This window comes from Dryobates pubescens, chromosome Z (assembly GCF_014839835.1).
Source record: "Dryobates pubescens isolate bDryPub1 chromosome Z, bDryPub1.pri, whole genome shotgun sequence".
Taxonomy (NCBI): domain Eukaryota; kingdom Metazoa; phylum Chordata; class Aves; order Piciformes; family Picidae; genus Dryobates; species Dryobates pubescens.
In genome coordinates, this window is record NC_071657.1 from 121,720,606 (window position 1) to 121,734,142 (window position 13,537).

Genomic DNA, 13,537 nt, shown 5'->3' on the forward strand with positions numbered 1-13,537 from the left:
GGCCAAAAATAAAAAAAAAATAAAAAAAAAATAAAAAAAAGAGAATAAATTTAACAACAGAAATTACCAGATATATTATCACAGAGCATAAAAAGCATAAAAGATGTTGTACTGACATGTTTTATATAAGCATAAAATTTGGGAACGTTTCATATAATGCCAGTATTACTCTGAGTGCTGAGAAAAACTCAGTGTTACTTACTCTACCTAGAAGCAAAAATACAAACTCTTAACATTTGCAAAGCCACATTTATGTTACTGAGGGCAAATACTTTAATAATCATAGTAAAATACTCTGGCCATGGCTGCAAAATAATTTTTACAGCTGCTAGATGTAAATGTACATGTTTTCTAATGTTCAGGTCATTTTACTCTTTGACAGTAATTGATGTAAACATTCCTAGAGGAACATTAATGAACACACCTCCATCCTGGGTGTGCTCTTGCCTGTGCTTTGCCAGTGCACAATGGCCCCAGGAGCACTGCAGATTTACCTTCCATTAAGGATCCTTGCATCGTTTTGTCTTATGTACCACTTTCCCTTCTAACCTGTGGAACAGGCTTTCCTTTTCCTTTGGGAATGCTTCAATCAAGAAACTTCCTGTGCAAGCTGGCGGCAGCAATTAAAGAATCATAAAGGAAGCTGGGAATGGGCCTGGCTCTCAAACAGCTCCATGATTGGGGATTACAAAGGTGAAATAAGGATTTGGAGTGATTTACATTGTTATATATGGCAGCATCAGAAATAGTACAAGACTGTATCTGCACTAAGGCTAACAAATAGCTGTGATTATCTCAAATATCATTATATGGTAACTACTAATAGTTAAAGACTTTTTAATGATAATGACAGAATCATCCTAAAGGACATGTGCAACCTAACATGATCTGGTAAATGCAGCAGAGTGTTCTTCGGGAGAATACCTGCTCTAAAAAGATGTCAGAAGGCACAAAAATATATTTAGCATAGGGTCCCACAGGTCTGGAAATGAACAGCATGTTTTCCAAGACTGGCATCTCAGCCCACTTGGACTTCCACTGATTTTATCACAGCTCTCACATACCTTTACTTCATTTTTAAAATTAGCATTTCTGTATCTCACACAATGTGACATTTTATAGGAAGGGCATGAACAGACAAAATTTTATGTCCAATACAGGGCTGACAGAACTGCTGTATAATGACTGTATGAAGTTACAAAGACACTAAACCTACAACTACTTAAAAGCGCTATTTTTCAAGAGTGGCTTTGCACATGATGTGATGGCCCTCAGCGTAACACAAAATCATGATGTCCACTGGCACTTAATAAATTCTGGGGATTACTTGCAGAGAGTTTTATATAAAAATCCTTTGCACCTTAAATTGGGAAGTAGTTAAGAAGCTCAGATCAAATAGCAAGCCTGTGGACACATTAAAGTCCAAAACAATGCAGACACAGAGAAACTAAATGAGAAATTGAAATTAAGACATTGATCAAAATAGCTCTCTTCTGAAGACATATCAAGAGCAAGATGTATAAAATACTACCTGTACAGATTAGTAACAGAGGCATACCTTCTAGAAAAGTTGATCTGTAGTCTACAGATTCGCTTGAAACCATTTCTGTTGTTGGACTTACACTCCTTGCACTCACCAGTCTGTCCAGGTGAGGAGTGTGCACTCTGCCATCGTAGCGCACTAGTTCGCTTCCCAGATCTGAGGCAGAAAGAGAAAGAAATGTTAGAAAACTCTCATGATTATTGTGTGCCAGCATACATCTAGGTATTTACTTATATTTAGCTGTTATGCTTTGCTGAAAAGAGGGTTAGGTTGCAGATGTGTGCAGGACCTGAAGTTGAGCTATTTGAACAGCACAATGTTACCTGTAATTTGTGTAAAAGCCTCACACTTGGCCACACTAAAAGATCAAAGAGACTTTGAAGCTTCTGAGGCCATCTTCATGGTCTGACTGTGGTACTGCATCAGAACAATATCTGGTATACTAGCTCCCTGCCTCCTCTCCCTGTGTGTAGTGTGGCAGTTCCCACTGGAAGGAAACCCAGACATGGTGGCCAGAGAGGATGTGTTCTCTGACCAAATCCCTGATTTGGGTGAGCAGGAGACCATGACACCACACAACTTAGGCCCAGCTGGGAGGACTAAAAGGCAACTGAATGAAGGTGAAGTGTTTGTGATTCCATGAATGTCATTTACTCATCCTCTCTTTCAAGACTGACTGAGAAAAAAATTTCCAAATAGCTCACAGTTTCTCTGAAAATCCTCTCCTTTAGAAATAGTGTGGCACTTCACCCACCTCAGGCAAGTGCCAAGGACTGAAACACAACTAAACATTGGAGGACTTGATTATGAAACCCCTGCTGGCAAGTTACATCGGGGCATTGCATGGCAGTTAAGCAAAACATAAGCTGATGCAAGTTTTTAAACTCTAAGATATAATAATTGAATTATTTGATGGAATTGACTGTGATGGACCTTTAATTTGTTTATTCTTCCTTCTCCAGAGGAAAAACACCAAAAAGATAAAAATTAAAACTGATGTTGAAACGACTCCAGCAATTAGTCCTGTGAAATTTTGATCTTGCCGGATCAGCACTTTTCCAATGACTGTTGACAAAACTTCTTGTTTCCACTGGAAAAAAAAAAAAGAAAAAAGAAAAAATAGTGTGATGATTTAAACACAAGCAAGAAATAGGTTATTAGTATTAAAGTATAAGATGATATGTCCCATATGTATTAAATCTTGGTTTTGTGATGCTGTACTGTGATAAGAAACTGGGAGTGGAGAAATTGTTGTGTTGCTGTACGTGAAAGCAGATCTGTGTTTTTATGATTCATTACACACCCTCAAGAGCCCTGGTAGTGACACAGCTATGTATGTGCTATGCCATATGTACAGCAAGCTCTCACACACACCCTTCAGATAACAGGGCTCTAGTGCTAACAGATGTTGATTCAAAATGCTGAATTCCTACTTTTCCTCATATGTCTGGACTTATGGATATATGGGCTGAGATGTATCTTAAAAAGTAAAACCACCCAAATGTCTTTAATATGCATCCTTCTGGCATAGATAGGCTGTAACATCAAACTCTCTTGCTGTTGACATCATGCCTGCATTTTATTCCCAAGATCACGTGAGTCTGTCCCTTGCCAGCTTCCAACTTGTTGATAGTTTAAAGAGACCAAACAGAACAAATCAAAACAAAAAACCAACCCTAAAAATCAACAACCAAACAAACACCGAGCAGCTAACAAGGAAAAACTGGTTTAGGTCACATGGCACTAGCTCAGTCAGTTGGAATGCATTTGGCCATCATTTCTCTTCCTCCTGTGGAATTCATTCCTCTGGGTACTGTAATGATGGATTTGCCCGTCAAAAGAGAAAATTTTCTTCTTCACTGGGCAGACTGCAATTTCTGAGGCACCTTGCCAGTAAACAAGCAGAAACCTTATTTAACCCCTTGATGTTGTGTTATTTTCTGTGTATGAAATACAAGTCATGCATATCTGTTTCTTAGAAGTTAAGGAAATATTGCATAGTAGAACTGATTGGATGCAGTGCCAGTCCCAGCTGCATATGTAAAAATATGAACAGGTACAGAATGTAGCATGTGGACAGGTACTATGTGTAACTAAGCATTTACAGGTCTGGGAAATGGATACACCAAGAGAAGAGCTGCATCTAATTTTATAGTTCACCTGATACATCCAAGAAATTTAATTTGTACTTTTCAAAATAAATTAATATTAATATCTTTGCTGATAGAATAGAATAGAATAGAATAGACCAGACCAGACCAGGTTGGAAGAGACCTTGTCATGTCCAACCCATCATTCAACACCATCTAATCAACTAAGCCATGGCACCAAGCACCCCATCAAGTCTCTTCCTAAACACCTCCAGTCATGGTAACTCCACCACCTGCCCGGGCAGCACATTCCAATGGGCAATCACTCCTCTATGAAGAACTTCTTCCTAACATCCAGCCTAAACCTCCCTTGGTGCAGCTTGAGTCTGTGTCCTCTTGTTCTGGTTGCCTGGGAGAAGAGTCCAGCATCCGTCTGTCTACAACCTCCCTTCAGGTAGTTGTAGACAGCAATAAGGTCTCCCCTGAGCCTCCTCCTCTGCAGGCTAAGCAACCCCAGCTCCCTCAGCCTCTCCTCATAGGGCTTGTGTTCCAAACCCCTCACCAGCTTTGGTGCCCTTCTCTGGACATGTTCAGGTGTCTCAATGTCCCTCTTAAATTGAGGGGCCCAGAAACGGACACGGTACTCAAGGTGTGGCCTAACCAGTGCTGTGTCCAGGGGAAGAATGACCTCCCTGCTCCTGCTGGCCACACTGTTCCTGATACAGGCCAGGATGCCATTGGCCTTCTTGGCCACCTGGGCACACTGCTGGCTTATGTTCAGGCTACTGTCAACCAGTACCCCCAGGTCTCTTTCTGCCTGGCCACTCTGACCCCAGCCTGTAGCACTGCATGGGGTTGTTGTGGCCAATGTGTAAAACCCAGCACTTAGATGTGTTCAATCTCATGCCGTTGGACTCTGCCCATCTGCCCAGCTTGTCAAGGTCACTCTGGAGAGCTCTCCTACTCTTTAACAGATCAACTCCTGCCCCCAGCTTGGTGTTGTCTGCAAATTTAATGATGATGGACTCAATACCCTCATCCAGATCATCAATAAAGATATTAAAGAGTATGGGGCCCAGCACGGATCCCTGGGGGACATGACTAGTGAACTGGCTGCCAGCTGGATGTGGCACCATTCACCATTTGTTATTATTGCTTACTTAGATTACAGTAGCACATGGCTTGGGATCCTACTGACATAAATGCCATAAAGACAGGAAAAATAGGTGGTACCTGCTCCAAACAGCTTACATAGACTTTGATCCTAATCACACTTACATGACTAGCAAAGTCTCCACTGTTTTTAGTGAATCAGAATTCATGATTGGCAAATTTCATAGTTTAAAGGAAATCCTATTCCACCATGACTTATTTTTTTAAAATCTTTAAATATGTATGAAAATACTCAAAGAGTTGTGTCTTATTCTATGATTCAGTAGGTCAAAACTGTCTAAAATTTGAATTTGCAGTAGCACTCTGAATGACTCTAGTGACACCACCTTTAGAATGAGAGTGAAAATCAAACATTTGTGGTGTCTGCATCTAACAAAGAGAATTGAAATGAAATTAGAAAAAGCAGACAAAAAAATTCTTTCAGAAGAGATCTGTACCTCTTGGCTGCAGCAGAAATTTTTGCTGAAAAATGGGCTTGTGAGTTCCAAAGTTAACCTACTCCATTGTATCTTCCTTTTCTTCCCCATATGTTTTCTCTTGTGCTTCTATTAGTAACTATAATTTTATTCTGTGCTTAGTTTAGGTTCTACTTTGTGCCTAAGGCTCCAGAAAGTCTCTGTACAATCAGGTAATGACAACAATGATGAGAATATTTCTTTTCAAATAGTCAATATTATTTGAATATTCATCTTAAACAAACAGGGATAGAAATATCTCTGTAAACACAGTCTTAGGATGAAAAAGTTTATAGGTTCAATAGTGATACTGGGAATGATAATAAAAATGGCATTAATATCTCATGTGTGGTGTAGGTGCCTTACCTCTATATTTAGCTCGCTGTTGGATTTCAGGAGATCACTGGGAACCGTACACAGAATTGATTCTGACTGCAGGAGGAGGTTTTCACAGCTTTTGTTTCCAACTTTTAGCACCTCTCCTTTAACAGCTTCTGAATCAATATAATTTCCCTTGGAAAAAATATCAATTTCATATTACACAACCATCTCATAAATGTCAAGAAGTCCTTTTATTACTTTGGAAAATGTTTTTAATGGAAAAAAACAATTGTGAAATAAATGGCTAATGCAAATTTGCTTTCCCTGTCAATACGCATGTATCAGGAGTTTGACAGACAGGCCAGAGGGGGTGATAAAATTTACAGATAAAATCTTCTCTCACTAATATTCATAAAGCCCATACAGACTTCTAAAAATGTCAGCATCCAAGAGATAAATCCTGTTGGTCCTGTTTAGATGTGCACATAATTTGCACAAGAAAGGATGCATTATGTGACTCTATTGTTTGTACAAAACTGCGTTATATTATCCACAAAGCAAAGGCGTGTCAAACATTTTGTTTTGCAAGTGGTCTGGTAGCAGAAGTGAAGCTTTCAAAAAGAACTAATTAATTACAAAAATAAAAAATATCACAAATCTGTTAAAATCACATTACACATACCACAAGAAAAAAAAAAAAAAAAGAAAGAACAAACCTTGGTACAGATGACAGCATGCAAAGTGTGCTCCCTACTCAGAAAACCCACTTTTACATCCTAGACTTGCATAAAATATTATTCCTATTGGAATTGTGATATTAGTGTCCAAAGGCCAAGTTTAGGATGCTAAGTGCTCAGGAATGGCTCAGTATTTAAGAAGTTGCCCTATCCTGTGTACAGCCCATCTTCAGATGAAAGAACAGTCATATTAAGTGGGATTAAAAAGGGAGAAGGGAGGATGAGGAGCAGCAATAATACAGGCTATTTATCTTGGCTGGATCTGGGAGTTGTTCACAAGGAGGGAGGAAGGCATCATGTCTGACACTACTGTAAGGCAATATATACTGAAAGAAAGTAAGAATCCCATTCTGAGGGGCAAAGAAATATTACTTTGGCATATGTTTTTTTGCAGATTCTTGCAGAATCAGGCTGAGCCCTGGGGAAAAAAAACATGCATATAGGAGAGCCATCTTAATGTTCTGTTTTGACTGGCAAAGTCATACCCCAGGTAAGTGGTTTTTAATTGCTGGCCAAAAAAAAGTATGTTTAGCACTCTATTTCCTGTCTACTTGGAGCCATTCTGTTTGATGTTAGTTAAGTAAATATTCAATGAGTGTGTGATTGACTGCTTATTGGTATGGAGACTTGTTGCAGATTGTGAGCCATTCATGTTCAGATTTTTCATTTGAATGATGTACCTGAAAGGAATATGAGTTTGCCATCCTGAGGATAAATGTATTATCCTGGATAGTGTGGGCAAATGGCCTCTTTTTCTTCTACACCAAATCTTAGACTTTTTTTCTCAACCAAAGCCAACACTTACACAAAGGGGAAAAAAAAAAACAAAACCAAAACCATACTGGTAAGGTGGTCCTTAGCCAGTTATAATGCAGGTAGCAGCTTTCACTTATTACCATTATATTATCAATAATATGTTATAATTTCAAATATATTCTCTGCAGTATCTCAATATATATGCATTTCCAAACTTTTTGAGCAGTGGTTTTGCTCTTCTCAGAGCCACAGAATGTGCCTACAATTGTAAGAAAAGGTGGAAACTGGCTCCTGTGAGAGCTGGGAAACAATATTTCCTATTTTAAAATGCATATTACCCCCTTCTTGCTGTGCAATTCCCTCATGTACAAGCTGGAACAACTTGTTACTGGAAAGAGCAGTCATTGCAAACCAGTCTGACAGATTAAATACTTCACAAGTGTAGAGAGATGGGAATAATTTGAACAAAAAACTAGAAGCAGTAGAAAGAATACAACCCAAGACATGGAAACTTTGAGTTTGATATCAGAATTTTTGAGGTTCCTAATTGCATCAGGTTGACTTAGGAAGAATGAGAAGTTACTGCAGCTTCAGCGATTCCACTTCAAGCTTGCTCAGAAATAATTGCACTCTCCTGGACCAGACATTGAAAGAAACATAATTTTCTATGCATTTTATAGAGTGACCTATGAAAAGACAAGAGCTCCTTAAGTTTATCTCATAAAGAATATGTTGTACTGGTTTAGAAATAGAGTAGGCAACTTAGTATGTCTTGGTCTATTCTGAGTTTTAGGACAAATGTGCCAGAGGGCAGCCAAGATCTCAGATGTGTAATATGAAATGATAATTGTGGTACTTATTTCTCTAGTGGAAAATTCATATATACAAACACACTTTTAGTCACCTAGCAGCCAATTCCTAGGCCTGCTCTGGAAGCATGTACAGAGTTCTTGCACAAGCTCGGTGCACAAACTCAAACCAGACCAGGCTTCTGGTCAGATTGAGGTGAGAAGCTTTTCCTTTCTCTGTTGGTGTTTTTTCACAGCTAGGGCACACTGGGCTGTCAGCAGGACAGCTTGCAGGTCTGGCTCAGTAGCTCCTGCAGAAGGCAGCAAATGAACTCTCTCCTCTTCCGCAGACTCAGGTCTTTGGTTGTCCCAACAGTGAAACATCACAATTTCTTGTTCTGAGAGGTTCCTATGCTGGCAGGAGATAGAAGCACTTCTGAAGTGGTGTCTTCATGGTGTTGAAGCAGAGAAGTGCCTTGAGCCACTCTGCCATAACCTCTCTGACTGGAGCATGGTGGGCAATGAGAGACTTCAAAGAGCTACATACTTGGCAGAAGAAGACAGTGGTGATGTGGGACCTTAAGAGGCTTGGTGGTGTATAAGACAAAAGGGTTGACAGTGAAAACAAGAAGGGCTGGCATTTGTGGCACACAGTGCCCTGACTGTGTTGTAGATAGAGGACTTAACACTTTCTTCTGTGTAACGTTTTCTTACAAAAACATCTTATGGTCATGGGGGGAAACCAAACAGAACTTTTCAATTGGTACCCACTGTCATTTGATGAAAGCCAAATGTCACACTAGATTAGTTTGACTGAAAAACTTGTGATAAAAGCTCCCTCTGCCCCTCTGAAACTAATTAAGAAAAAGATAAAAGAACTTTGGTTTGGTAGAACAGACTGTTCACTGAAGCAAGCTGCCATTTAATTTCATGCTGAGTTTGCTGAATTACCGCACAAAATATGACCATGAGGCATGTAAACTTGTGTGTGTGTATTTTTGAATCTGGGTATAAGGCAAGACAAAAGTGTTGCCAATATGGCTTGTAATGACCTTTTGGCTCCCAACCTATAATTTCTGAAAGTTGCCTCACTGTTTTGATAGAAGCATCCCATCATAACTAATTCTATTTAGAGGAAGATGTTCCAGGAGACCAGCTTTCACAATGTTATTCTCTAGTTGGTTGCCAGGAAATAACAACCTCATTAGATTTAGGTAGACATCTACTTTGATTGCCATGACTACAGGGGACATCAATGCTACAAAATTGCAACACTGGTCAGTTGTCAGTGAAACAGTCCTCAGCTAGCCTTTCTCACGTGCATGGCTTCTTCCCAGCACTCAACAGCACTTGGGACTTCCTCTTAAAGAATAATAATAGGTTTGTGAGTAAAAATGAGTACAGTGTAAAAAAAAAAAACATCTAATTTTTAATCTCAGTCCCTGGGAATATTTTGGAGCAAGTCCTCATAGAAGCTTTTCCAGGCAGAGGAAGAATGAGAACACAATTGGAAATAGCCAGCATAACTTCCTAATAGTGGATTTTGCCTAAGCAGTCTGATTGTCTTCTATGAGGAGATGACTGAATCTGTAGATGAAGAGTGATCACTGGACAATGTTTATGTTTAGCGTGGTTTGCAAGTGGATGATATGGACTGGATGGATGGATGGACCATTAAGGTGGGTGGAGAACTGACTGGCTGTCAGCATAAATGTTAGAACTGGCATTACTCAATGGCTGTTACTGGGACCAGTACTGCTTAAAATCTTTATCAACAACCTGAAGAGTGTTCTTTCAGATTATATCAAATTTAGGAAAATGGCTGAGATACTGGAGGACATGATCACTCCTCAGAATGACTCTGTGGGAGGAATGAGCCAGCAGGAAGCTCATACATTCCACAAAAATGAATGCAAAGTCCTGCACCTAGCTTGGAATAATCCCAGGCTAGTGACAGCAGGGTAGAAAGATGGTTATAGAAAGAGACTTGTAGTCCTCATGGACCACAAGGTGAAGTAAGACAGCAGTGTGCCTCTGTAGCGACAGCAGCTCACCACATACTTTAGCAGCAGCAAAGCCAGTACTTGTGAAACCACACCTAGAGAATTGTGCCAAGTTTTGAACCTGACAGAATCAGAGAGATATTGACAAACTGGATAAATACAGCAGTGGGCCACTGAGCTAGGAAGCAAGCTGTAGCCCAGGATGCAAGGCTAGGGGGGATGAGTATTTTAAAGCTGTAAAATCCTTGTTCTTGGGGATCTTCAGAATGCATCTAGGCAAGGACATAGGAAACCTGACCTGATTTTTAACTTAGCCCTGTTCTGATCAAGGGGGTTACACTACAAAGACTGTTGATATGTATGACCTGGAAAATACTGGAAAACACTGCTGTTACTGCACAGAAGCACTGAGCCATGCAGCAGCTATATATTCCCAGCTCTCTGTTGACCCACACACTAGAATTCTCACCAGTGTTTCTCTATATATGAAGAGAAGAATTGCTCTGCATTGAGGAATTGATGATTGTATAGCGCCAAGTTTCAAGCAGAAAGACTAAAATAAAAATCAGACTGATTGATCTTTGTATTTTTCTCAAAACACCTTGTGGAGACAGATTAACCTTAAGAGAATTTGACTGGAACCCAGCATAGCTGACAGAGGCTCTGAAGTAACTCCTTCTGATTTCCTGCAGCTTGGGAGCTGGTCCCCTGGACCATTTGGAGTTAAAGACCTCAGGGTTTCAAGATTTCATGACTGCCATAGAGGAGAAGACTTTCAGTTTACAGAGCTATGGAGGATCTAAGCAAAGAGCTGACCACAGCACTAAGATGGATTCTCTTCCATAAAGCATTTTTATATAAATGATGGTTATTCTATATAGATTACATGTGAATTTTCATAATAATTCATTTTAAAGTATGAATACTTGTATTTACACTCTTTCTATTTGATACTCTAACTCAGAAAAGCACTAGATACCAAGAAATTGGACTGTCACAAAACACATTTAACTTCCTACAGCAGGGCCCCACATTCCTAAGAGGTGTTTCTCAGCTCCGTATAGGCTATTCTCAGTGCTCTTTGTAGAGGCACTCAGCATCAACTTTGCATTTTTCATGGATCCATAAATATTTAAGCTGCAGTGGTGACTGATCCTCATGAGTGACTTTGTGTGCAGGCCAGTTTCCCTCAGCTCTAGAGAGCCAAATCTGCTTGTTCACTTTCTAAAGACAACTCTACATCTTTTGTGAGAAAGGACACAAAACCATCTGACAGTGAGAGCTGAGACTTGCACACAGAACACACACTTCAGGTTCTGGGCTGATGGCCATGCTTAATCCTGAACTGGTGACGCAGTTCATTGCAATCAGAAGCTCTTGCGATGCAGTCCTCCCACAAGGGTAAGAAAAGCCCCTCTCCCACCTCCACCTGATACCAAAAAGCAATCTTGTATATACCTTTGTTTTCAACTCTGCATCTTTTAATTTGTGACATCTGGGGGCTGGGTGAACGCAGTACTGAACACACTGCTCTCTCTGCCTGTGCCTCCTTGGGGCTTCCTTTATTTCATCGAAACGTCTGTTCCATGCTACATTGCTGATGTGCGCTTGTGAATAATTGAAAAACGTACTTCAAGATTTCTTACCTTAATTTCCAGAATGTTTTGGTTGCCTCTTGAGATGAACACTGGCTTTTCAAAATGCTTAAATACTGGATTATTTACATAGTCAAAATCAAAGTACAAAGAACTGACACCATCAAAAATAAAGAACACTTTGGTTACAAAGGGTGGTTGCAGATTGAAGGCTTTCAGTGACGGAGTTGTACAGCAGATTATCTCTGAGCTAGAGCGGTGGGTACATGCCTGTAAGAAAGAAAGAGGTAATTGCTCTAAGTACGTGCATAGGAAGTCACTGATGAATGTAACTGTTCTTAACAATGCACATATATTGAAAAAATAAACACCAGGGGTCTTGTTCTTCTTTAAGCAAAGCAAAATCCTGATCAGTGCTACACAGCGTTTATTTAGAGCTGGGAGAAAAGTATAAAAACTTAATGTCAATGGTGTTTGCACTCTTGTTGAGGAAATGTTCAAATAAACAAGCTTCCTGACCTGATTGTTCACAGCACTTTTAAAGTAAATATTTTGCAGATAATTAATGGAAAATTATTTCCAAAGCCAAGCACCATCAGGAGGCTAGCCTGATGTACCGAGTAGCCATAATTCCGCTTACTCAGACTGTGTCAGAGTCACTGCCACATGGATTTCTCTTCCATTTTCACTACTAAAGCAACAGCAAGGGACTAGAGGAGAAGGTAAAAACAGGGACAATGAATCTGACTGAAAGAGCAGAAGACAGGAGTAAAGCACTGTTTATCCACAGTGCATCTAAATTGCTGTGTTTCCAGAATGGTACTGGGGACTCTGCAAGAAAATGCTTTAAAGCTGAAGCTGCACCAGGATTCTGGGCCACAAAAGCTCAGTGTATCTTCTTCCTGAAAGTGTATGGGTAAAGTCCTAGTTGTGCAGCATGAGCTGCTTAGTTACACAAGTGCCATACAAGTCCCTCCTGGGTGTGTTGACTATGGGATGTGTTTCATATTGTACCTTGAACAAGCAGGGATAAGATGTTTGCCCCTCACTGTTCTGCGGGTGCTGCCTGATAACAGGAATGAAGCCACACATAGCCCTCACTCTGTCATTCCTCATGAGGGCCTGCTCTGGGTGTGCAGTGGAAAACTGCTGGTGCATGCTGCAATCCAGATGACCTGCCAGAGCATGCTTTGTGTCGTAGGGGTATGAGCCAGTGTGAAATGTAAGGCCAGGGTGCTTCTCTCTACCCCATACTGCCTTGGCACATGACTTGTGAGATGAAGATGGGCCTGGCTGCTTCATGAAAGGATTGCTGTGTTGCAGGCAAGGACGCACAGAATTTACTGGCAGCCTGATTTGAAGCTGTTTAGGCAGTTTGCAGGGATGATATGAGTCCTTGCAGCTGGGATTCACCCAAGATGCATCTGGACACCTTCACTGGAGTTTAGTTTTCTAAATTGCCTTTATAGTCAACAGAGGGAAACAGGCTCACCTAGGGTGGGGTGCACTGATCCATTTTAGACAACAGCTTTAATTAGATTAACACTGCTCTGGAAGGGTCAGCTTCTCTCTCTTGACTGTGAAGGTTTCTACATGACTAATTTGATTATAATGTCAACAGCATATCTACAAGCATCAATGAGAGACAGGGTGGGTGTTGGGCAGCATCATGCAAACTGCAGAGTGGCTTTTTGTGACTTTATCTTACAGTCCCTTTTCTGTGCCTCCCTTTCAGGCTGCCCACTATGGATATGGTTGAAGGACTTCTGGCAAAAACAAATTTGCTTCAGCTTCACAGAAGCATTTCTTTTCCAACTGTATAAACCATCTGTAAGTAGTTCCCTGTACACAATGCCCTGACAGCAGAGATTATAATTTTTTCATTTTTAATTTTTTTTTTTTTAAACTATAAATAGAGCAGCTGACACATGCCCCAGTATGAACATTTATTCTACAAGCAATTTCCCTGGAAAACCAACAGCACTGTTGAGTACCTTTGAACATCTGAAGAAAGCCAAAATACATACATTTTTCTTTTTTGTTTTTTCAAATCAAGTTGGTTGTCATAAAATGCTG

General features: G+C 40.2%; 1 protein-coding gene across 3 annotated transcripts in view; it reads right to left on the reverse strand.

Moving 5' to 3' along the window:
• Nucleotides 1-13,537, reverse strand: part of MET (MET proto-oncogene, receptor tyrosine kinase) — a 94,143-nt gene that overhangs the window by 11,669 nt on the left and 68,937 nt on the right. For all 3 annotated transcript variants that reach the window (XM_054178394.1, XM_054178392.1, XM_054178393.1), the window contains exons 11-14: nt 11,513-11,731; nt 5,628-5,774; nt 2,477-2,633; nt 1,559-1,699 (exon numbers count right to left, since the gene is read on the reverse strand). In XM_054178394.1, coding sequence (XP_054034369.1) covers nt 1,559-1,699; nt 2,477-2,633; nt 5,628-5,774; nt 11,513-11,731 — 664 coding nt within the window. The remainder of the gene's footprint in view (nt 1-1,558; nt 1,700-2,476; nt 2,634-5,627; nt 5,775-11,512; nt 11,732-13,537) is intronic.